The sequence below is a fragment of the Dama dama genome, chromosome 18 (assembly GCF_033118175.1).
Source record: "Dama dama isolate Ldn47 chromosome 18, ASM3311817v1, whole genome shotgun sequence".
NCBI classification, from domain to species: Eukaryota; Metazoa; Chordata; class Mammalia; order Artiodactyla; family Cervidae; genus Dama; species Dama dama.
Window position 1 is genome coordinate 25,848,949 of NC_083698.1, and position 20,127 is coordinate 25,869,075.

The window sequence follows — 20,127 nt, forward strand, 5'->3', positions numbered from 1 at the left end:
TGGAGCCCATAAAAACAAGGTCTCTCATTGTTTCCACTGTTTCCCCATCTATTTGCCATGAAGTGATGGGCCTGGATCCCATGATCTTAGTTTTCTGAATGTTGAGTTTTAAGCCAAATTTTTCACTCTCCTCTCTGACTTTCATCAAGAGGCTCATTAGTTCTTCTTCACTTTCTGCCGTAAGTGTGGTGTCATCTGAATATTTGAGGTGATTGATATTTCTCCTGGCAATCTTGGTTCCAGGATAGTCAAGATTCTTTGTGTTTCATCCGGCCCAGTGTTTCTCATGATGTACTCTGCATATAAGTTAAATAATCAGGCTGACAATATATAGCCTTGACATACTCCTTTTCCTATTTGGAACCAGTCTGTTGTTCTGTGTCCATTTCTAACTGTTGCTTCTTGACCTGAATACAGATTTCTCAGGAGGCAGATCAGGTGGTGCGGTATTCCCATATCTTGGAAGAATTTTCCACAGTTTGTTATGATCCACGCAGTCAAAGGCTTTGGCATAGTCAGTAAAGCAGAAGTAGATGTCTTTCTGGAATTCTCTTGGTTTTTCGATGATCCAACAGATGTTGGTAATTTGATCTCTGGTTACTCTGCCTTTTCTAAATCCAACTTGAAGATCTGGAAGTTCATGGTTCACATACTGTTGAAGCCTGGCTTGGAGAATTTTAAGCATTACTTTGCTAGCATGGGAGATGAGTGCAATTGTGCAGTAGTTTGAGCTTTCTTTGGCATTGCCTTTCTTTGGGATTGGAATGAAAACTGACCTTTTCTAGTCCTCTGGCCACTGCTGAGTTTTCCAAATTTGCTGGCATATTGAGTGCAGCACTTTCACAGCATTATCTTTTAGGATTTTAAATAGCTTGGCTGGAATTCCGTCACCTCCACTAGCTTTGTTCGTAGTGATGCTTCCTAAGGCCACTTGCCTTCACATTCCAGGATGTCTGGTTTTAGGTGAGTGATCACACCATCATGATTATCTGGGTCATGAATATCTTTTTTATATAGTTCTGATGTGTATTCTTGCCACCTCTTCTTAATGTCTTCTGCTTCTGCTAGATCTATACCGTTTCTGTCCTTTATTGTGCTCATCTTTGCATAAAATGTTCCCTTGGTAGCTCTAATTTTCTTGAAGAAATCTCTAGTCTTTCCCATTCTATTGTTTTTCTCTATTTCTTTGCATTGATCACTGAGGAAGGCTTTCTTATCTCTCCTTGCTATTCTTTGGAACTCTGCATTCAAATGGGTGTATGAACAGTATGCTATCACTTACATAGGATTATAATCTGAGACCACCGTGATTACTTTTTTAAATTTTTCTTTAAATTTTAGTGCTACAGAATTCTGTTACTTTTGTGTTGACCAATCATGATATAATGATATTGAGTAATTTTTACATAATCACAATAGTAAAGGATGTTTATTAGTTTTCACAGTCAGTAGCCAGACAAAAAATAAAAGATAATTACAGTCGCAAGACATAATGGGAACATGATTAACCTAACATATATAATAATTACGTACAATTTGGGGGGTCAAACAGAGTGATGTGGTAAGTGGAAGTGCATACATGCACATGTTTTCATGTGCCAAGCCAGTCTATGTCTTTTGATTGGTGCATTTAGTCCATTTACATTTATGGTAATTATTGATATGTATTTTCCTATTACTAATTTTCTTAATTGTTCTGGGTTTATTTTCTGTAGGTCTTTTCCTTCTCTTTTGTTTTCTGCCTAGAGAAAGTCCTTTAGCATTTGTTGTGAAACTAGTTTGATGGTGTTGAATTCTCTTCACTTTTGCTTGTCTGGAAAGTGTTTGATTTCTCCATCAGATCTGAAGGAGAGTCTTGCTGGGTAGAGTATTCTTGGTTGTAGGTTTTTCCTCTTCATCACTTCTAATATATCATGCCATTCCCCTCTGGCTTGTAGCGTTTCTGTTGAAGAAATAAGCTGATAACCTGATGGGAGTTCCCTTGTATTTGTCATTCTTCCCTTGTTGCTTTTAATATTTTATCTCTGGCTTTAATTTTTGCCAGTTTGATTACTATGGGTTTATCCTGCCTAGGACTCTCTATGCTTCCTGGACTTGGTTGACTATTTCCTTTCCCATGCTAGGGAAATATTCAGCCACAATTTCTTCAAATATTTTCTCAAGTCTCTTCTCTCTTTCTTCTCCTTCTGGGACCCCTATAATGCAAATGTTGGTGTGTTTAATGTCCCGGAGGTCTCTTAGGCTGTCTTCATTTCTTTTCATTCTTTTTTCTATATTCTGTTCTGCTGCAATGATTTCCACTTTTCTGTCCTCCAGGTCATGTATCCATTCTTCTGCCTCATTATTCTGCTGTTGATTCCTTTCAGTGTATTATTCATCTCTATTTTTTCTTTAGTTCTTGTAGGTCTTTGGTAAACATTTCTTGCATGTTGTCCATTGTTTTTCCTGAGCTCCTGGATCATCTTCACTATCATTATTCTGAATTCTTTTTCTGGAAGGTTGCCTATCTCCACTTCATTTAGTTGTCTTTCTGGGGTTTTATCCCTTCATCTGGGGTGTAACTTTCTCCTTTTTCATCCTAATTAACTTTCTGTAATGTAGTTTTGTTCTGGCCTCTGTGGGATTGTGGTTCTTCTTGCTGTTTCTGATGGAGCAGCCCTTCTTGCTTGCCCTCTGATGGAGGCAGCTAAGAGGCTTGTGTAATCTTCCTGATGAAAGGGACTAGTGGTGGGAAAAACTGGATCTTGCTCTGGTGGGCAAGGCCTTCCTTAGTAAAGCTTTACTCCAATTATCTGCTGTTGGGTGGGGTTGTGCTCCCTCCCTGGTAGTTTGGCCTGAGGCGACCCAGCCCTGGGGTCTGCTGGATCTGTGGTAGGGTTAATGGCTACCTCCAAGAGGGCTTACACCAAGGGGGACTGGACTTCCCGGACAGCTGCTGCCAGTGCCCACGTCCTTGTGGGGAGCCCTGCCAACCCCACCTCCACAGGAGACCCTCCAAGACTTGCAGGCAGTTTCAGTTCAGTCTCCTGTGGGATCCCTGCTCCTTTCCTCTGAGTCTTGGTGCACTCAAGATTTTGTTTGTGCCCTCCAAGACTGGAGTCTCTTTTTTTGTTTATGCCCTCCAAGACTGTGTAAGTCTTGTAATCAGATCCCGCTGGTCTTCAAGGTCAGATTCCCTGGGGATTCCTAGTCCCTTTGTCAGATTCCCAGGCTGGAAAGCCTGACGTGGGGCTCAGAACCTTCACAACGTGGGAGAACTTCTTTTGTTTTATTGTTCTTCAGTCTGTGGGTCATGCACACGTTGTCTATGGGATTTGATTTTATTGTGACAGCCCTTCCTACCATCTCATTGTAGCTTCTTTGTCTTGGGACGTAGAGTATCTTTTTTTTTGGTGGCTTCCAGCATCCTCCTGTCTATGGTTATTCAACAGTTGGTTGCAGTTTTGCTGCTCTCACAGAAGAAGATGAGTACACATTCTTCTACTCTGCCATCCTGAACTGGAAGCCCTTAGTTTTTAATATGTAAAAGAACTTGGGAAAAAAATCCTCTTTTGCTACAAAAATCTGAATTTTTATATGTGTTTATGCAAAATCTTACTTTGAGTATCAGCTTCTTTGTATTTCTTTTACATCAGTCCTAATCTCTCTTTGAGCTCATGTACTGCTGCCTCATAATAATGCACATGTACATGTGTATGTGTACAGATATTTTAGGCAGGACAGTGAATTGGTGGGCAGACCAAGGGGAAGTAGAGAATGTGGTACATGGAAAAAACAAAGATAAAAGCACATTGATTTTTTTCAAATTATGATACTTCTGGTTTTAAGAATTTGCCTTGCATCCCTTAAGAATTTTTAGCAAGATCATAATAACCAGCTAGTGTGGTCAGCAGGATTGCTCTCTGCTCCACTGATATTGATTTCCCCTTTCCTGACCTAATCTGTTATAATTTACATGATTTACATATCCAGAGCCAGCTCTATCCCACTTTGCTCTATCTAGCTTTACCTTCAGCTTCCAAATCCTGGAACATCTGTCTTCCTACAGTTCTGAGACTCTCTGCTCTCTGCTTCCACTGTTATTGTGTCACCATCTCAGCTCCTGTTGATGTATATCCACCTGAGGTGAAGTTTTCTTGTTCTTTTCCTTTGCTTTCTAGCTCCTCAGTATCCCATTCCATGCCAAGTGTCCCATTCCTTGTTAAGAACCACAAGCAATGGATGGAGTCAACCATCCTTTCTTACCTAGAGTTTTTCCTACTGTCAGGAAGTCTTGCCCAGTTGATACCAGCTCTTTTATGAAGGTGACCTTCTTAACACTGTCACAAATACAGGGAATGGTTTTTGACAATCTCTCCAACCAATAAGAGGGACATAGGGGGAAAAGAAATACTTTTTGCCATTGAGAATGACAGGAAGTGGATTTGGGCATGTCTTCTAATGACAGGGATTATCGTAGGGAGAGTTCATGGGTCAAGTATCCTTGTTTACCGTTGGAAGTTTTATTAAACTGTCATATGTCAAATACATGTGGCTAGGTTTGGGTAGCAAATTTTAGCAGCTCATGGCCCTGAACCACTGTTTGCAACACAATGTCTTAGGGAAGTGTGCTTATAAATTGTCTTATAAACAAACTTTTGGGATCTGTCCTTGCTAAGGACTGAATTGCGATCTCCCTGAGTGAGTATGTTAAATCCCTAACCCCCAGTGTGATTGAATTTGATGGGGCTTTTAGGAGGTGAGTAAGTTTAAATGAGGTCATAAATGTGGGGTTCTAATTTAATAGGGTGGGTGGCCTTATAAGAAGAGGAAGAGAGTGATATGTCTCTTTCTATGTGCACTCACTAAGGAAAGGCTATCTCAGGACATAAAGAGAAGACCACCGTCTGCAAGCTGGGAAGAGAAACCAGAAATTGGACTTGCTGGCACCACGATCTTGGATTTTTAGTCAACAAAACTATAAGAATTAAGTTTCTGTTGTTTAAGTCACCCAGTCTGTATATTCTGTTGTGGCAGCTCAAGCTAACACAAATCTGTTCATACATTCACAAATATAATCACTCATTTATGAATAGATTATATCTATAAAACTTACCACTATTATCACTAAATTATAAATGAAATGTACATAAAACATAGATTGAACGAGTATTTAGAGAAATGTTTTTTTATGTTTAAATACAGACAAATAAATGAATGACAAATCCCATAGATTCCTAAATAGAACTTATTTGGAGATAAATGTAAATTTTGGATGCAAAACTTCACATCTTTGTGCCCAGCACTCTTTTAATCAATAATCATTTCCTTACTACAAATGTAACCCCCATGTTGTAATTCTCAGCTCTCAGTGCATAGTAGGTATCCAACAAATATTTGTTGCTGTTCTTCAGTCACCAAATTCTGTCCGACTTTTCACAACCCCATGGACTGGAGCACACCAAGTCTCCCTGTCACCCACCCTCTCCCAGAGTTTGCCCAGGTTCATGTCCATTGCACCAATAAATATGTGAATGTAAAACATTATATCTTGATTCAGTTCAGTCGCTCAGTCATGTCCGAGTCTTTGTTGCTCCATTCACTGCAGCACACCCAGGCCTCCCTGTCCGTCACCAACTCCCAGAGCTTGCTCAAACTCATGTCCATCGAGTTGGTGATGCCATCCAACCATCTCATCCTCTGTCATCCCCTTCTCCTCACACCTTCAATCTTTCCCAGCATCAGGGTCTTTTCCAAGGAGTCAGTTCTTTGCATCAGGTGACCAAAGTGTGGGGAGCTTCAGCAGCAGTCCTTCCAGTGAATATTCAGGACTGATTTCCTTTCAGACAGACTGGATGGATTGCCTTGCAATCCAAGGGATTCTCAAGAGTCTTCTCCAACACCACAGTTCAAAAGCATCAATTCTTCAGTGCTTAGCTTTCTTTATGGTCCAAATCTCACATCCATACATGAGTACCAGAAAAACCATAGCTTTGTTGGCAAACTAATGTCTCTGCTTTTTAATATGCTATCTAGGTTTGTCATAGCTTTTCTTCCAAGGTCCAAGTGTCTTTTAATTTCATGACTGCAGTCACCATCTGTAGTGATTTTGGAGCCCCAAGAAATAAAGTCTGTCACTGTTTCAATTGTTTCCCCATCTATTTGCCATGAAGTGATGGGACCAGATGCCATGATCTTAGTTTTTTTAATGTTGAGTCTTAAGCCAGCTTTTTCACTCTCCTCTTTCACTTTCACTAAGAAGCTCTTTGTTCCTCTTCACTTTCTGCCATAAGGGTAGTGTCATCTGTGTATTTGAGGTGATTGATATTTCTCCTAGCAATCTTCATTCCAGCTTGTGCTTCATGCAGCCAGTCTGGAATTTTGCATAAGGTACTCTGCATATAAGTTAAAGAATCAGACTGACAACATACAGCCTTGATGTACTCCTTTTCCAAATTGGAACCAGTCTGTTTTTCCATGTCCAGTTGTGCTGTTTGACCTGAATACAGATTTCTCAGGAGGCAGGTAAAGTGGTCTGGTATTCCCATCTGTTTAAGAATTTTCCACAGTTTGTCGTGATGCACACAGTCAAGAGCTTTGATGTAGTCAATAAAGCAGAAATAGATGTTTTTCTGAAACTCTTGCTTTTTCGATGATCCAACAAATGTTGGCAATTTGATCTCTGGTTCCTCTGCCTTTTCTAAATCCAGCTTGAATGTCTGGAAGCTCTTGGTTCATGTATTATTCAAGCCTTGCTTTAAGAATTTTAAGCATTATTTTGCTAGCGTGTGAGATGAGTGCAATTGTGCAGTAGTTTGAACATTCCTTGGCATTGCCTTTCTTTGGGATTGGAATGACAGCTGACTTTTTCCAGTCCTGTGGCCACTGCTGAGTTTTCCAATTTTGCTGGCATATTGAGTGCAGCACTTTCACAGCATCATCTTTTAGGATTTGAAACAGTTCAACTGGAATTCCATCACCTCCACTAGCTTTGTTCGTAGTGATGCTTCCTAAGGCCCACTTGACTTCACATTGGAGGATGTCTGGCTCCAGGTGAGTGATCACACCATTGTATTTATCTGGGTCATGAACATCTTTTTTATCTAGCTCTTCTGTGTATTCTTGCCACCTCTTCTTAATGTCTTCTGCTTCTGTTAGGTCCATACCTTTTCTGTCCTTTATCGAGCCCATCTTTGCATGAAATGTTCCCTTGGTATCTCTAATTTTCTTGAAGAGATCTCTTGTCTTTCCCATTCTATTATTTTCCTCTGTTTCTTTGCATTGATCACTGAGGAAGGCTTTCTTATCTCTCTTGCTTTTCTTTGGAACTCTACATTCAGATGGGTATATCTTTACTCTGCTCCTTTGTCTTTAGCTTCTCTTCTTTTCTCAGCTATTTGTAAGGCCTCCTCAGACAACCATGTTTTGTCTTTTTACATTCCTTTTTCTTGGGGATGGTCTTGATCACTGTCTGCTGTACAGTGTCACAAACCTCCGTCCATAGTTCTTCAGGCACTCTTGTCTATCAGATTGGATCCCTTGAATATATTTGCCACTCCTACTGTATAATCATAAGGGATTTGATTTAGGTCATACCTGCATGGTCTAGTGGTTTTCCCTACTTTTGTCGGTTTAAGTCTGAATTTTGCAATAAGGAGGTCATGATCTGCGCCAGTGATCTGCGCCGTGATCTCCCAGTCTTGCTTTTGCAGACTGTATAGAGCACCATATATTGATTACTAGCGATTTATACATCAAAATTAATAGTACAGACATAGAGTGTTCACTCTGGAGACGAATCCTTTAAGGAGATAAAAATATGTAGATAAGAAACTGTATAACAGACAAAGTTATTTGTGGTTATCTAATGCTCCTTAGTACTATGGTAAAATAGACATTGTTCTCAGATATTTGAATATTTTTCTAATCAAGTTAAATATTTATAACTGTTTGGAAGAAAATGTTCTACTGTTGTTTATTTATAAAAAATCTTTCATACACTTTCAGAAAACTTACAGTAATTTCCAAAAGCAAATAAAAGGATATAGGGAATTACACATGGTTCTGAGTCACCTGTTAAGTCTTTGGGGATTCTTTAAACATTTGGAGTATAGTTGATTTACGATGTTGTGCTAGTTTCAGGTGACAGCAAAGTGGGGATCACCCATACATATAGATATATCCACTCTGTTTTAGATTGTTTTCTCATATAAGGCATTACAGAGTATTGAGTAGAGTTCCCTGTGAGGTACAGTAGGTCCTTATTAGTTATCTATGTCATTTATACATAGTGGTGTATATGTCAATTCCAATCTCCCAATTTATCCCTACCCCCTTCCCCCACAGTAACCATAAGTTTTTTTTTTTTTAAATATAGGTGACTGTATTTCTGTTTTGTAAATAAGCTCATTTGTACCGGTTTTTAGATTCCTATATATGCAATATCATATGATATTTATATTTTCTGTCTGAGTTATTTCACTCAGTGTGACAATCTCTAGGTCCATTCATGTCCCTACAAATGGCATTATTGTGTTGTTTTTATGGCTGATAATATTCCACTGTGGGTTTCCCTGCTGTCTCAGTGGTAAAGAACCCCCGTGCCAATGCAGGAGATGTGAGTTCAATCCTGGGTCCTGAAGATCCGCTGGAGAAGGAAATGGCAACCCACTCCAGTATTCTTGCCTGGAGAATCCATGGACAGAAGCCTAGTGGGAGTCCATGGGGTTTCAAAAGAGTCAGACACGACTTAGCAACTGAACAGCCACAGCGATCTTCTGTTGTATATGTGTACCACGTCTTCTTTATCTGTTCATCTGTGCGTGGATATTTAGGTTGCCTCCAAGTCTTAGCTATTAAATAATGCTACAGTGAACATTGGGGTGCATATATCTTTTTGAATTATGGTTTTCTCCAGGTATTTGCCTAGGAGTGGTCGCAAAGAGTCGGACACGACTGAGCGACTGAACTGAACTGAACTGAGATTACTGGGTCATATCATAGTTCTATTTTTAACCTTTTCAAGGACCCTCCATACTGTTCTCCTTAGTGACTATATCATTTTACATTCCATTCCAGTAGTCCAAGAGGGTGCCCTTTTTCTCCACTCCCTGTCTAGCATTTATTGTTTGAAATTTTTTGATAATGGCCATCTGACAGGTGTGAGGGGATTATATCATTATATATCATTATATATCAAGACTATATCATTATAGTCTTGATTTGCATTTCTCTAGTAATTAGTAATGTTGAGTGTCTTTTCATATGCTCTTTGGCCCTCTGTATGTCTCTTCTTTGGAGAAATACCTATTTAGGTCTTCTCTGCATTTGTTGATCGGGGGTTTTTTATTTAATATGTATTACATGCATAAGCTGTTTGTATAGTTTGGAGATTAATCCTTTCTCGGTCACTTCATTTGCAAATATTTTCTTCCAGTCTTGAGGACTGTCCTTTTGTTTATAGTTTCCTTTGCTGTGTAAAAGCTTTTAATTTTAAAAATTCCCACTAAGCCCACTTTCTAGAGGGTTTTTTTTAACCAAAAATGAATATTGAATTTTGTCAGAAGCTTTTTCTGCATGTATTGAGATGATTGTATGGTTTTTATTTTTCAGTTTGTTAATATGGTGTATCACACTGATTGATTTTTGAATATTGAAGAATCCTTGTATCCCTGGGATAAATCACACTTGATTATGTTATATAATTCTTTTAATGTGTTTTTAGATTCAATTTTTTAGTATTTTGTTGAAGATTTTTACATCTGTGTTCATCAGTGATACTGGCTTTTAGTTTTCTTTTTTTGTGTGTGATATCTGTGTGTGGTTTTGGTATCCAGGTGATAGTGGCTTTGTAAAATGGCTTGGTAGTGTCCCTTCCTCTGCAGTTTTGGGAAGAGTTTCAGAAGGATAGATGTTAACTCTTCTGTAGGCGTTTGATAGAATTTATCTGTGAAGCCATCTGGTCCTGGATTTTTGTTTGTTGGAAGTTTTTAGATCGCAGTTTCAATTTTAGTAGTTGTAGCTATGATTCGCTTTTTCCTTTTTTAAAATGTTGCTTCCTGTTTCTGTCTTGGAAGGTTGTACCCTTCTAAGAATTTGTCGATTTCTTCTAGGTTGTCTGTTTTGTAAGTGGATAGTTGCTTGTAGTAGCCTCTTATTTGTGGTGAGTGTCAGTTTAACTTCTTTCTCATTTCTAATTTGATTGATTTGAGTCTTCCTCCTTTTCTTCTTGATTCTGGATAAAAATTTATCAATTTGTTTATCTTCTCAAAGAACCAGCTTCTAGTTTTTCTTTGGGGATTTATTAATTTATGTTTTCTTGCCTTCCCAGTAATTTTAAATGTGATTAATGAGGACTGTCTGTGGGACCTATAGCTATGTAATGGTTAAAAATTGGTTTAAAAGTATCCAACACAATGTGAATGTTGGTTTTTATTTTTTAGCTTAAGCAACTGTTTTCCTCAAGGCTGTATCTTCATGAAGCTCACATAACTACTTATAGTGGTTTAATAAAAAAAGTGAATAAATAAAGCTCTCAGCCAGTTGCTGGTAAATGGTTAGGTTGCAGGGTTCATTTGGTGGCTGCTCTGCTTTTCAGGTGATGGTGTTGAGATGATGGTTCTGACTGTGTCATGGGCTGAACGTTCTTAGAAAATAAGTTTTATTTAAGGAGTATGGTAGAAAGGCATGTGTTTTGAGGGTCAGAAGTCTCTAAGGGTTCTCAGATTTGCTGAGTAGCTGCTCTAAGCCACAGTGTCTTAGGCCTCAACTATGTGGTAGTTATTAAAAAAAAACAAAAAGAGTTTAACAGCAGCCAAAATAGTTGGAGCTAACAGTTGCCTATCACTTATTCATTTAATCTCCTCCAATGTCATATTCAGATGGCAGTTTAAAAATATGCTGTTTTATGGGTAAGGGAATCACAGAACAGAGATGTTAATTAATTGATGGCCCATGTCATTCACCTTTTAGTGGTGAAGTCGTAATTTCATCTGGACAGTTTGATTTCAGAATCTTCTCCCTTTACCACTTTGCTGTTGTTGAGAGGATCTTAATATTCTATTTATTTCTTTATTGTTCTAATTTATTATATATTTGCTCATTGTTCTTGACAGAATTTAAATTGTTAAGGCTTTCATGAGGAAAAGCATGTGAAAATGCTTAGGAAACTTAATGCATTGTGAATGTGTGTTATTCTTTATTGTGTTTGCTCCCTGTCATTAGGACTGTATAATTTAGCTCTTCTTAAAAAAAGTTGTTATTTTGTGTCAATTTCCTTCTTTGAGCCATTTAAGAAGTCTTGATATTTGCACAGTCACAAATTTTTTATTGCATTTCCAAGAGCTCCAAGTGTGTTCTAAAATTAGAGACTTCAACCATCTGATATTATTTTTAATGTTATAAAATATTATATACATGGCTTCCTTGGTGGCTCATTCAGTGAGGTATCTGCCTGCAGCGCAGGAGACCCAGCTTTGATCCCTGGGTCAGAAAGATCCCTTGGAGAAGGACTTGGCAACCCACTCCAGTATTCTTGCCTGGAGAATCCCATGGGCAGAGAAGCCTGGCAGGCTACAGTCCATGGGGTCTCAAGAGTCAGGTACAACTTAGTGACTAAGTCACTACCATCATGTACATAAAAATATGTAACATAAATCACTACTATTGCAGCTTTCTTGTGCTTTTTGTATAAATTCTCTTAATTCACAAAAAAGAGTAAACTTCATTTTATAAAAGTAAATCCAAAATACTGCTCCATGCTTTGTTTTGATAGTAATGTTCTCTAGCAACGGAGCAACCATATATTTTAATGACCTGTCTAATTTTAATAATACCAGTTTGCACTAAGACTAACTGCCAAACTGTACTAAGTGTCAGAAATTTGAAGCTTCTAGTTTGGAAGTCAAAGCACTCCTTGCAGTTGAGTGTTGTGAATCTTTTAAGTGTGAGGACCACACACTCCTTCCGTTTAGTTGGAGAACCTGAACTGTGGTCGCTACTTCCTACTCGTTGACGGCTACTGCTGCCTGCCTAATAATTGTTTTTGGCTCCCTGTAAACCTGCAGCCAGAAAGGTATTTGAGTTTTCCCCCTCTAGCACTTGCAAATCCGATTTTTATGTATAGCTAAGTGCTCTTAGCTTTTACTCTATCTACTACTGGGGCCTGGTTTCTAGCAAGCCTGTAACTACGCCAGATCCGGCCTATGTAATGCCGTTTGTAATGAGAAATCTAAACAGGGAATGGCAGTGAGGCATGGCAGGAATGTGTTTCCATTGGAGAAGTCAGTGTAGAGAAAAAGTATAAGCAAAGCCGTGTCCAGAAGGCCCATTCAGCTGGCCAAGACGGAAGACTGATGTTATTGTACATAGGCTGTTCCTGTGCCAGCCCTTCCTCACGAATCTGCTTGCTCTCTCCCCCCTCCTGCACCCCCTCCTCCCCCTCCTCTTGCCTCTACTCCTTCTCCTCCTCTCCCTCTCTTCCGAGGGCTCTGCTGACTGTTTGCTCAGGTGGACAGTGACACCATTTGGAATGAGCTGCACTCGTCCGGCGCCGCACGCATGGCTGTTGGCTGTGTCATCGAGCTGGCTTCCAGAGTGGCCTCCGGAGAGCTGAAGGTGAGGTCTGGGTTGCATTAAGTGTGGGAAATCCAGGGAAGACGCTGAAACAGAGATGTTGTTGTTTGGGAATTGTGGGGAGTGTGGTGCGGTAATAAAAGGCAAGGGGCGGAGGGAAGGGGCAGAGGGATGGCCACTGAGGTGTGATAATAACTGGTCTGTAGGTAGCTGGTAGCTGATCCAGCTCTCAGGGCCTTCCTCTCCTTGGGGAGACTCTGTGGTTAGGGCACTCTGGTGTATTTTTAAGAGCACAGAAATGGTGAGTAAAGCTATGGCCCAGGTTAAAAACACCCAGTCTATACATATCTGTCATGCTGTCCTGGGATTTTCTTTTGAAGCAACATAAAAGAAAAATCTGATTACTGAGTACTGTGTATAAGCTCAGAATACCACCCAGAGAGAAGGGTGGTGGGGGCAGGGAGAAAGGTAAATATCAGAGGGGAAGGATTGGGAGGAAGAAGGAAATTGTTGATTAGAAGGGTAATGATCCAGAGTGTGTTTTGCCATGAAAGAACTTCAAAAATGAACTACGCTTTATTGTTCTTTTCTTTTCACGGTCTCTTCTTTTCTCCATCATGTGAAAAGAACAATGTCCAAATCCCCGCGTTTCCCAGTCTAAACAATTTATAAAAGCCAGAGACCTGACAGACGTTGACGTTTTATTTGGTATTTTAACAGTGCTATTTAAAGGTATGCCATGTGCGTCTTGAACGCAGTTGCCCCAATAAACTTTGTTGGTGCTAACATAGCTTTTTAATGCACTAGTTCACACACTTCATAACGAAATCTGGCCAGTGATAGATTTGGTATTTTTAGCAATTGTGAGGCTTAAGGGAAATATATTGTAACCAACAATACTGGCACTGTGAGTTTTGTTAATCTAAAATAAAATCTAATTAGAATTATTTTTCTTTATGCCTAATGAATTTTTATTCAATTACACCTGACTATTTCAGTAGTGATTAAAAATACAGGGTAGGAATGTGCACTTTACAGTAAACCGTCTGTCTCAGAAGTCTTTGTTCTAGCTCTTTAAGTCAGAACCTTTAGAAATAGCATTTTGATAAGACAGTCTGTAGTAAATATATGTGTGTGTACATATACACACATTCATGTATATATGTCTCATGTTACGTTGACATGACTTGATCAGCTTCAGGACATTAGTTACTCATCTCAGATTTATGAGGCCATTAGTGTGGTGCTTAGTAGCCACACTTTCTCTTTGATAAGGAGCTGTTGGAAGAAGGAAGGAATCGGCCTTATGGAAAAGTTTTGGTTCTCTCCCAGTAGCACTTGAGAAATAATTCTTCCTGTTTGAGTTACGTTACTTGTAGTGCTAAAATAAATTGACATTTTAAAAGAAATCTTTAAGAATCTTATTTTCAAAGGAGTTGAGATCACAGAACTATATTGTCTGGCCACAGTATTACAGTTTTTAAAAGATTATGCTGGTACAGACCCACTTGATAACAAACAAAAATTATTAAGCCAGCATTTCACAGTTTCTAATTGTTTTTGATTTTGTTGAACTTTAATCAGTAGTTCAGAAACCTTCCCAAGTAGAGTGCCCATATAGTACACTAAAAAAATCATCATCGTTATTAACCACATACAGTGCAGAATTGCCAAATATCTGTATGAGGCGTGTTGAACAAAAACCTAATTCTGTTTTTTAGGAGGTAGTCATTTAACATATCAGTTACAAACAAAGTGTCAACAATATATAGTATGGACATGCTGACCCCCAGCTGTACTAACTAACATTGATTGTTTATGTTAAGAACAAGGATCCATAGAAATACTTTTTCTTCCCCTGGTTGAGAAATCAGCAGGTATGGTTATAAAAGAAAAGAGAATAATAGGGGAAGAGAGCCAGCATAAAAATCGAGGAACAATGATCCAGGCTCTGCCACTTAAATGCTGTGTCACTTGTGGCAAATCATGTAATTTCTCTGGACCTCAGTTTCTTGTTCTGAAAAATCAGCAGGATAGAACTGATAATGCTGAAGTTTGTACGTGGTCTGACGTTCTGATCTACTTGCAGATGGAAGTGGATCTGATTCTCAATTACATACACCATGACATACAAAGAGTAAATATTCCAAAACTAATTTCAGCTTACTTTGGGAAATATTCTAGGCCTTCTAGCTGGTTTGTCTTTCTGATTGTTAAGCCCAAAGTGAAAGTCCGAGACAGCAGTACCACAACAAACACACTAGTGCTGACATACTAAGAGAATGGATCCTTTTGTTGCTAATAATTTGGAGAGGCCTGTGGAAGTGCCGCTGTAGATAGCCGAGAACTGTGGTGGGCCGCTGTGTGCAGGGCCTCCGTCCAGCCAACCGTGTTCCTCAGTGTCTCTGTGCATGCTGTTGCCTCATCTGTGTCTGACTTTGTGCAGCCTTGTGGGCTGTAGCCCACCAGGTCCTCTGTCCACGGCATTTTCCAGGCAAGAATACTAGAGTGGGTTGCCATTTCCTTCTCCAGGGGATCTTCCCAAACCAGGGATCAAACTTGCATCTCTTAACATCCCCTGCATTTGAAGGGGGGTTCTTTACCACTAGCACCACCTGGGAAGTCCTCAGTGTCTGCCTGTTTCAGATTGTGACTAGGGAAGTACACCTGCTGGCCAGGAGCATCAACACTCATGACTGTGGAGTCACTTCATTCAGATCTAGAAGGAAAACAGAGACTCTTATCTGAGGACACTGGTAAGTTATCCTATGATAAGAGATGTGAAAAAAGAAACACTTTAGTTTTGTTTTTTCATTTTCTGCATCTGCATTCAGTTTTCATATGTTCTACCCCGTCTTCCCAGTGTATCTGTAACTTAAGGAAACCACATAGGCATAAAGACTGCATTTTGTGAAGACTACACTCACTTTGCTTGGAAATTAGAAAAGAATTAAGAGCTCTGGGCTTCCCTCATAGCTCAGTTGGTAAAGAACCCGCCTGCAATGCAGGAGACCCGATTCGATTCCTGGGTCAGGAAGATCCCCTGGAGAAGGGATAGTCTTCCCACTCCAGTATTCTTGGGCTTCCCTTGTGGCTCGGCTGGTAAAGAATCTACCTGCAATGTGGGAGACCTGGGTTCGATCCCTGGGTTGGAAAAATCGCCTGAAGAAGGGAAAGGCTACCCAATCCAGCATTCTGGCCTGGAGAATTCCATGAACTGTATGGTCCATGGGTTTGCGAAGAGTAGGACACGACTGAGCGACTTTCACTTTAAGAGCTCTGTTTCAAATAGGGTGGGCTGGATGGAGTGCTGAACTGAGGAGGGAGGTCACCAAACTTGTAGGGGGTGGGGACCTAGGAGATAATGCACCCAGGGAAGGAAGATGCCGAAAACAGATTTTGTTACCTGGCATTTCTGCTTCATGTTGAGCTTGATCATGATCCCTGTCCTACAGAGTCTGTCTTATCTTTGTGTAGGGCTACTGGTGGGTTAAAATAATTAGAAATATAATCCAGGCATAGGGAGTGGGTCTCATGTGGATGCTCAAACTCATCATGTGCAGTAAACTGCAACAGTAAATGTGTATATTTTTGGCACAGCATGGGCAGACTCAGTGGAGTTTAGTGGAAAGATGAAAGTGAAAGAGGAGAGTGAAAAAGTTGGCTTAAAACTCAACATTCAGAAAATTAAGATCATGGCATCTGGTCCCACCACCTCATGGGAAATAGATGGGGAGACAGTGGAAACAGTGTCAGACTTTATTTTTTGGGGCTCCAAAATCACTGCAGATGGTGACTGCAGCCATGAAATTAAAAGATGCTTACTCCTTGGAAGGAAAGTTATGACCAACCTAGATAGCATGTTAAAAAGCAGAGACATTTCTTTGCCAATGAAGGTCCGTTTGGTCAAGGCTATGGTTTTTCCAGTGGTCATGTATGGATGTGAGAGTTGGACTGTGAAGAAAGCTAAGCGCTGAAAAATTGATGCTTTTGAACTGTGGTGTTGGAGAAGACTCTTGAGAGTCCCTTGGACTGCAAGGAGATCCAACCAGTCCATCCTAAAGGAGATCAGTCCTGGTTGTTCATTGGAAGGACTGATGCTAAAGCTGAAACTGCAGTACTTTGGCCACCTCATGCAGAGTTGACTTATTGGAAAAGACCCTGATGCCGGGGGGGGGGGGGGGGTTTGGGGGCAGGAGGAGAAGGGGACGACAGAGGATGAGATGGCTGGATGGCATCACCAACTCGATGGGCATGAGTTTGAGTAAACTCTGGGAGTTTGTGATGGACAGGGAGGCCTGGTGTGCTGTGATTCATGGGGTCGCAAAGAGTCAGACACGACTGAGCAACTGAACTGAACTGAGCTGAAGGGGACTTTCAAATTCTCCAGGTTTTTAATAGGATATGGGGGGAAAGAACCACACAAGTAGAAATTTTTCAAATTTACAAATAAATTGGCTATTTCTCAGATTCTGAAACTGATGACCATAAATATTTTGAAATGGTAAATTGTTTGTTGTATTAGAAAGTATAATTGGAAGAATAGTTATCTCAAAATGATTATATTGTTCTAAAGATTATTTAAAGAAGTATGTCTAGAAATAGAAATATCTCTAAAAGATAATTTTTTTCAAATTATGGTTTAAGACTTGATTCAAAAATGGTGTCAAACATGTTGTATACCTTAAAATATACAATTTTTAAAATCAGTTACACTTCAGTATAGGTGGAAAAAGATGATTCAGCCCTTATCAAGGTTTACTATAAGAATTCCCTTTAATGCTATTTTGGCAATGCTACAATTTCATAATAAGAAAGTAAAAGTTGCTTTAGTTGTCTGAAAATTTTTGTCAAGAAAATTCCTGCCTGATTATCCAAATAGTGGATGAATTTCTTTAATAGTTTGAATTAATATTATGATATCATATTGCTAATCATACCTGCCATTTGTTGCCTATCTACAATGGTCTGGGCAATTTACATGTAATCTGTCATTATTCTCAGAATGACCACCAAAAGTGGATACCACCAATAGGATATAAGCTCAGACACATCAAGTAACTTTTAAAGATACTGCACACAGTTTAATAAATGGCAAAGCTTATGATTCTCACAATCCTCCGTTCTCTTTCAACTACTTTATAAGGCATTTCTTGTAGAGGTAGCACAAATATAAAAGAAAAAAGGAGTTAAATCTGTCTTTTTCTTATGGTCTAGTAAAATCAAATAGTCTAGATTCTCTCCTGTGTAATGTTTCATACATACAAAAAGATAAGAATTTGCATTAATAACTTACAAAGCATAACAATATGGTTGGATGTGAGCTCTTCATCAAACTAAAGAAATAGTAATTTGCTGACACTATTCAAGTTTTCTCAGTACTTATCTCATTCCGATCTTTTTGACCCAAGAGTAATTGTTATTTATTGTATTTTTTAAATAGGATTAACTCTATGTTGTAGATCTTTATAAAAATGGAATTTTACTGAGTGTTATTCCCCAAATTTCTCTCCCCCAACTTAAAATGTTTTGAGGATATATGCATGTGAATTATGTAGCCATGATTTGTTTGTTTTCCCTCTGCACCATAATCTGTTTATTGATCACTGGACAGTTTACTTATTTCTAGGTTCGTGCTCTTTTGACCAGTGCTACTTTGAACACTTGAAGTGTGATATAACTAGCAGTAAAATGGGAAGCTCCTAGGATAGAAACATAATCCGTTTCAGTAAGTAATGCAAAGTAGAATTCCAAAATCATTTTGCCACAATGGCATCAGCAAAAATGGCAGTTTAAACGTCTGAAATGTTTTCTTGCCATAAAATCAGTGGCCAAACTGGCAAAATTTATCAGAATGAGTATTTTAAAAACCTGGGAAATTAACCAAAAGCTTGTAACAACTCAGAAAGCATGTATTCAAAACAAAACTGGTTAAACCTTCAGGAGAACAGTGAGCTTTTGTGGTATTTGAATTCATCCTATTCTCATCTAACCCTTTGGAGTTTTCCAGTAGCCTCGGCAGTCTCCAGACAGGGCAAAATGGGACTGGAGCTTCTTCGAAGGCTCATTCCCAGAGAATTGTCACCATTTGACCTGCATGGTGCTTCAATACAAGTCTCCACTTGCAAAGTTGCCTTAATTTTGTCTGGACTTAGAGTGAAAAGCCGTTTTCTCAGAAGCATTTGTTGAAAAAAAGGTAATTAATTAACTTCCTGGCTGCCTGAAGTAGTGGACAACAATAGAGAAAAGAATAAACTAACCTAGTGCTTCCAGGAAAAATTGGGGAATGAGATGTGCATGTGGGCCATGAGAAGGCCCTTTGGGTTCCTGAGAATCTAGAAGGTCACACTCAGGGTAGGGTTCTGTGCATCCTCAGGGCTGTGTTGACACTCAGGAAATACCTGAAAGGCCCTAAGCTCTCCTCTCAAGCTTACTGTGAGGCTGTAAGTGAAGGCCAAAGTGGAGCTGTCAGTATTGAAAGTGCATCTGACAGAATGTGCAGGGCCCCTAGTAGACACTGAGGACTGTCGATTCAGGGAGTTAGGGAAATCTCTGTGCAGTCATATAACTGACCAGCTGCTAAATTAACCAAGCAGAGAGTTCAGTGCCACACTCAACGTAGAATACAGTCTTTATAGAATTAGTTCAGAAGAATCAGTAAGTGAGCAAAACAAGGATGACTAAGGAGCAGTGAAAATCTGATTCCCAGAATGGCCTTGTTTTATTGCTCAAAATGCCCAGTTTGCAACATAAAACTATGAGACATGCAAGAAAACATATGAATTCACATGAAGAAATAACGAGCACCAGTAAAAGAAACCACATAAATAATATAAATGATAGTATAATTGTATTTTTGCAACTTTTATTCTCAGATGTAAAAGACAATTGCATAAAACAATAACCATAAATCAATGTATAAAGATACAGTTTGTGTAACAGCAGCAGCATGAAGGAGTGCTTTGGGAATGGAGCTATATAACAGCAAAACAAAGCTTTTGGTTACTATTGAAAAGTGGTTAATGTCTGACCTAGAGTGTTAAAACTTTAGATGCTAATTATAGTCCACTGGGCAACAGGCAAGAAAATAACCCAAAAATATATTAAAAGAAATGACAGGAAAATTAAAGTGGTACACTAGTTAATATCTATTTAACTTAGAAGAAGACAGTATAATAGAGGAGTTGAGAAACAAAATAAGGTGACATACAGAGAATGAATACCTAAGTCATTGTGCTAATTTAAAAGCCCACCAGCAACACATAAGAATTTCCAGGGCTCTCCCATTTGTCTATATTTGGCATTTTCAGGTTTTTAAATGTTTGCAGATCTTACGTGAAAAGATGCTGAATATTATAAATCTTCAAGAAAAAGCAAATTAAAACCACAATGAGATGTCACCTCAGACCTGTCAGAATGGCAACAAATAACGTTGGTGAGGATATGGAGAAATGGGAACCCTTGTATACTATTGTGTACAATTTACATTGTATAATGTAAACTGGTACATTCACATGGAAAACAGTATGAAGGTTTCTCCAAAAAATTGAAACTAGAACTACCATAGAATCCGGA

The 20,127-nt window shown here is 39.2% G+C and overlaps 1 protein-coding gene across 6 annotated transcripts in view; it reads left to right on the top strand.

Moving 5' to 3' along the window:
• HDAC9 (histone deacetylase 9) overlaps positions 1-20,127 on the top strand; it is an 896,685-nt gene that overhangs the window by 666,281 nt on the left and 210,277 nt on the right. For 4 of the 6 annotated variants that reach the window (XR_009696639.1, XM_061165031.1, XM_061165032.1 and 1 more), the window contains one exon: positions 12,487-12,594. Coding sequence is in view for 4 of the 6 variants with exons in the window: in XM_061165031.1 (XP_061021014.1) it covers positions 12,487-12,594 (108 nt within the window). In the remaining 2 variants the exon portion in view is untranslated. Of the gene's footprint in view, positions 1-12,486; positions 12,595-20,127 lie in introns of those variants that run through there. The other 2 variants (XM_061165034.1, XM_061165035.1) reach the window with 2 other exon arrangements.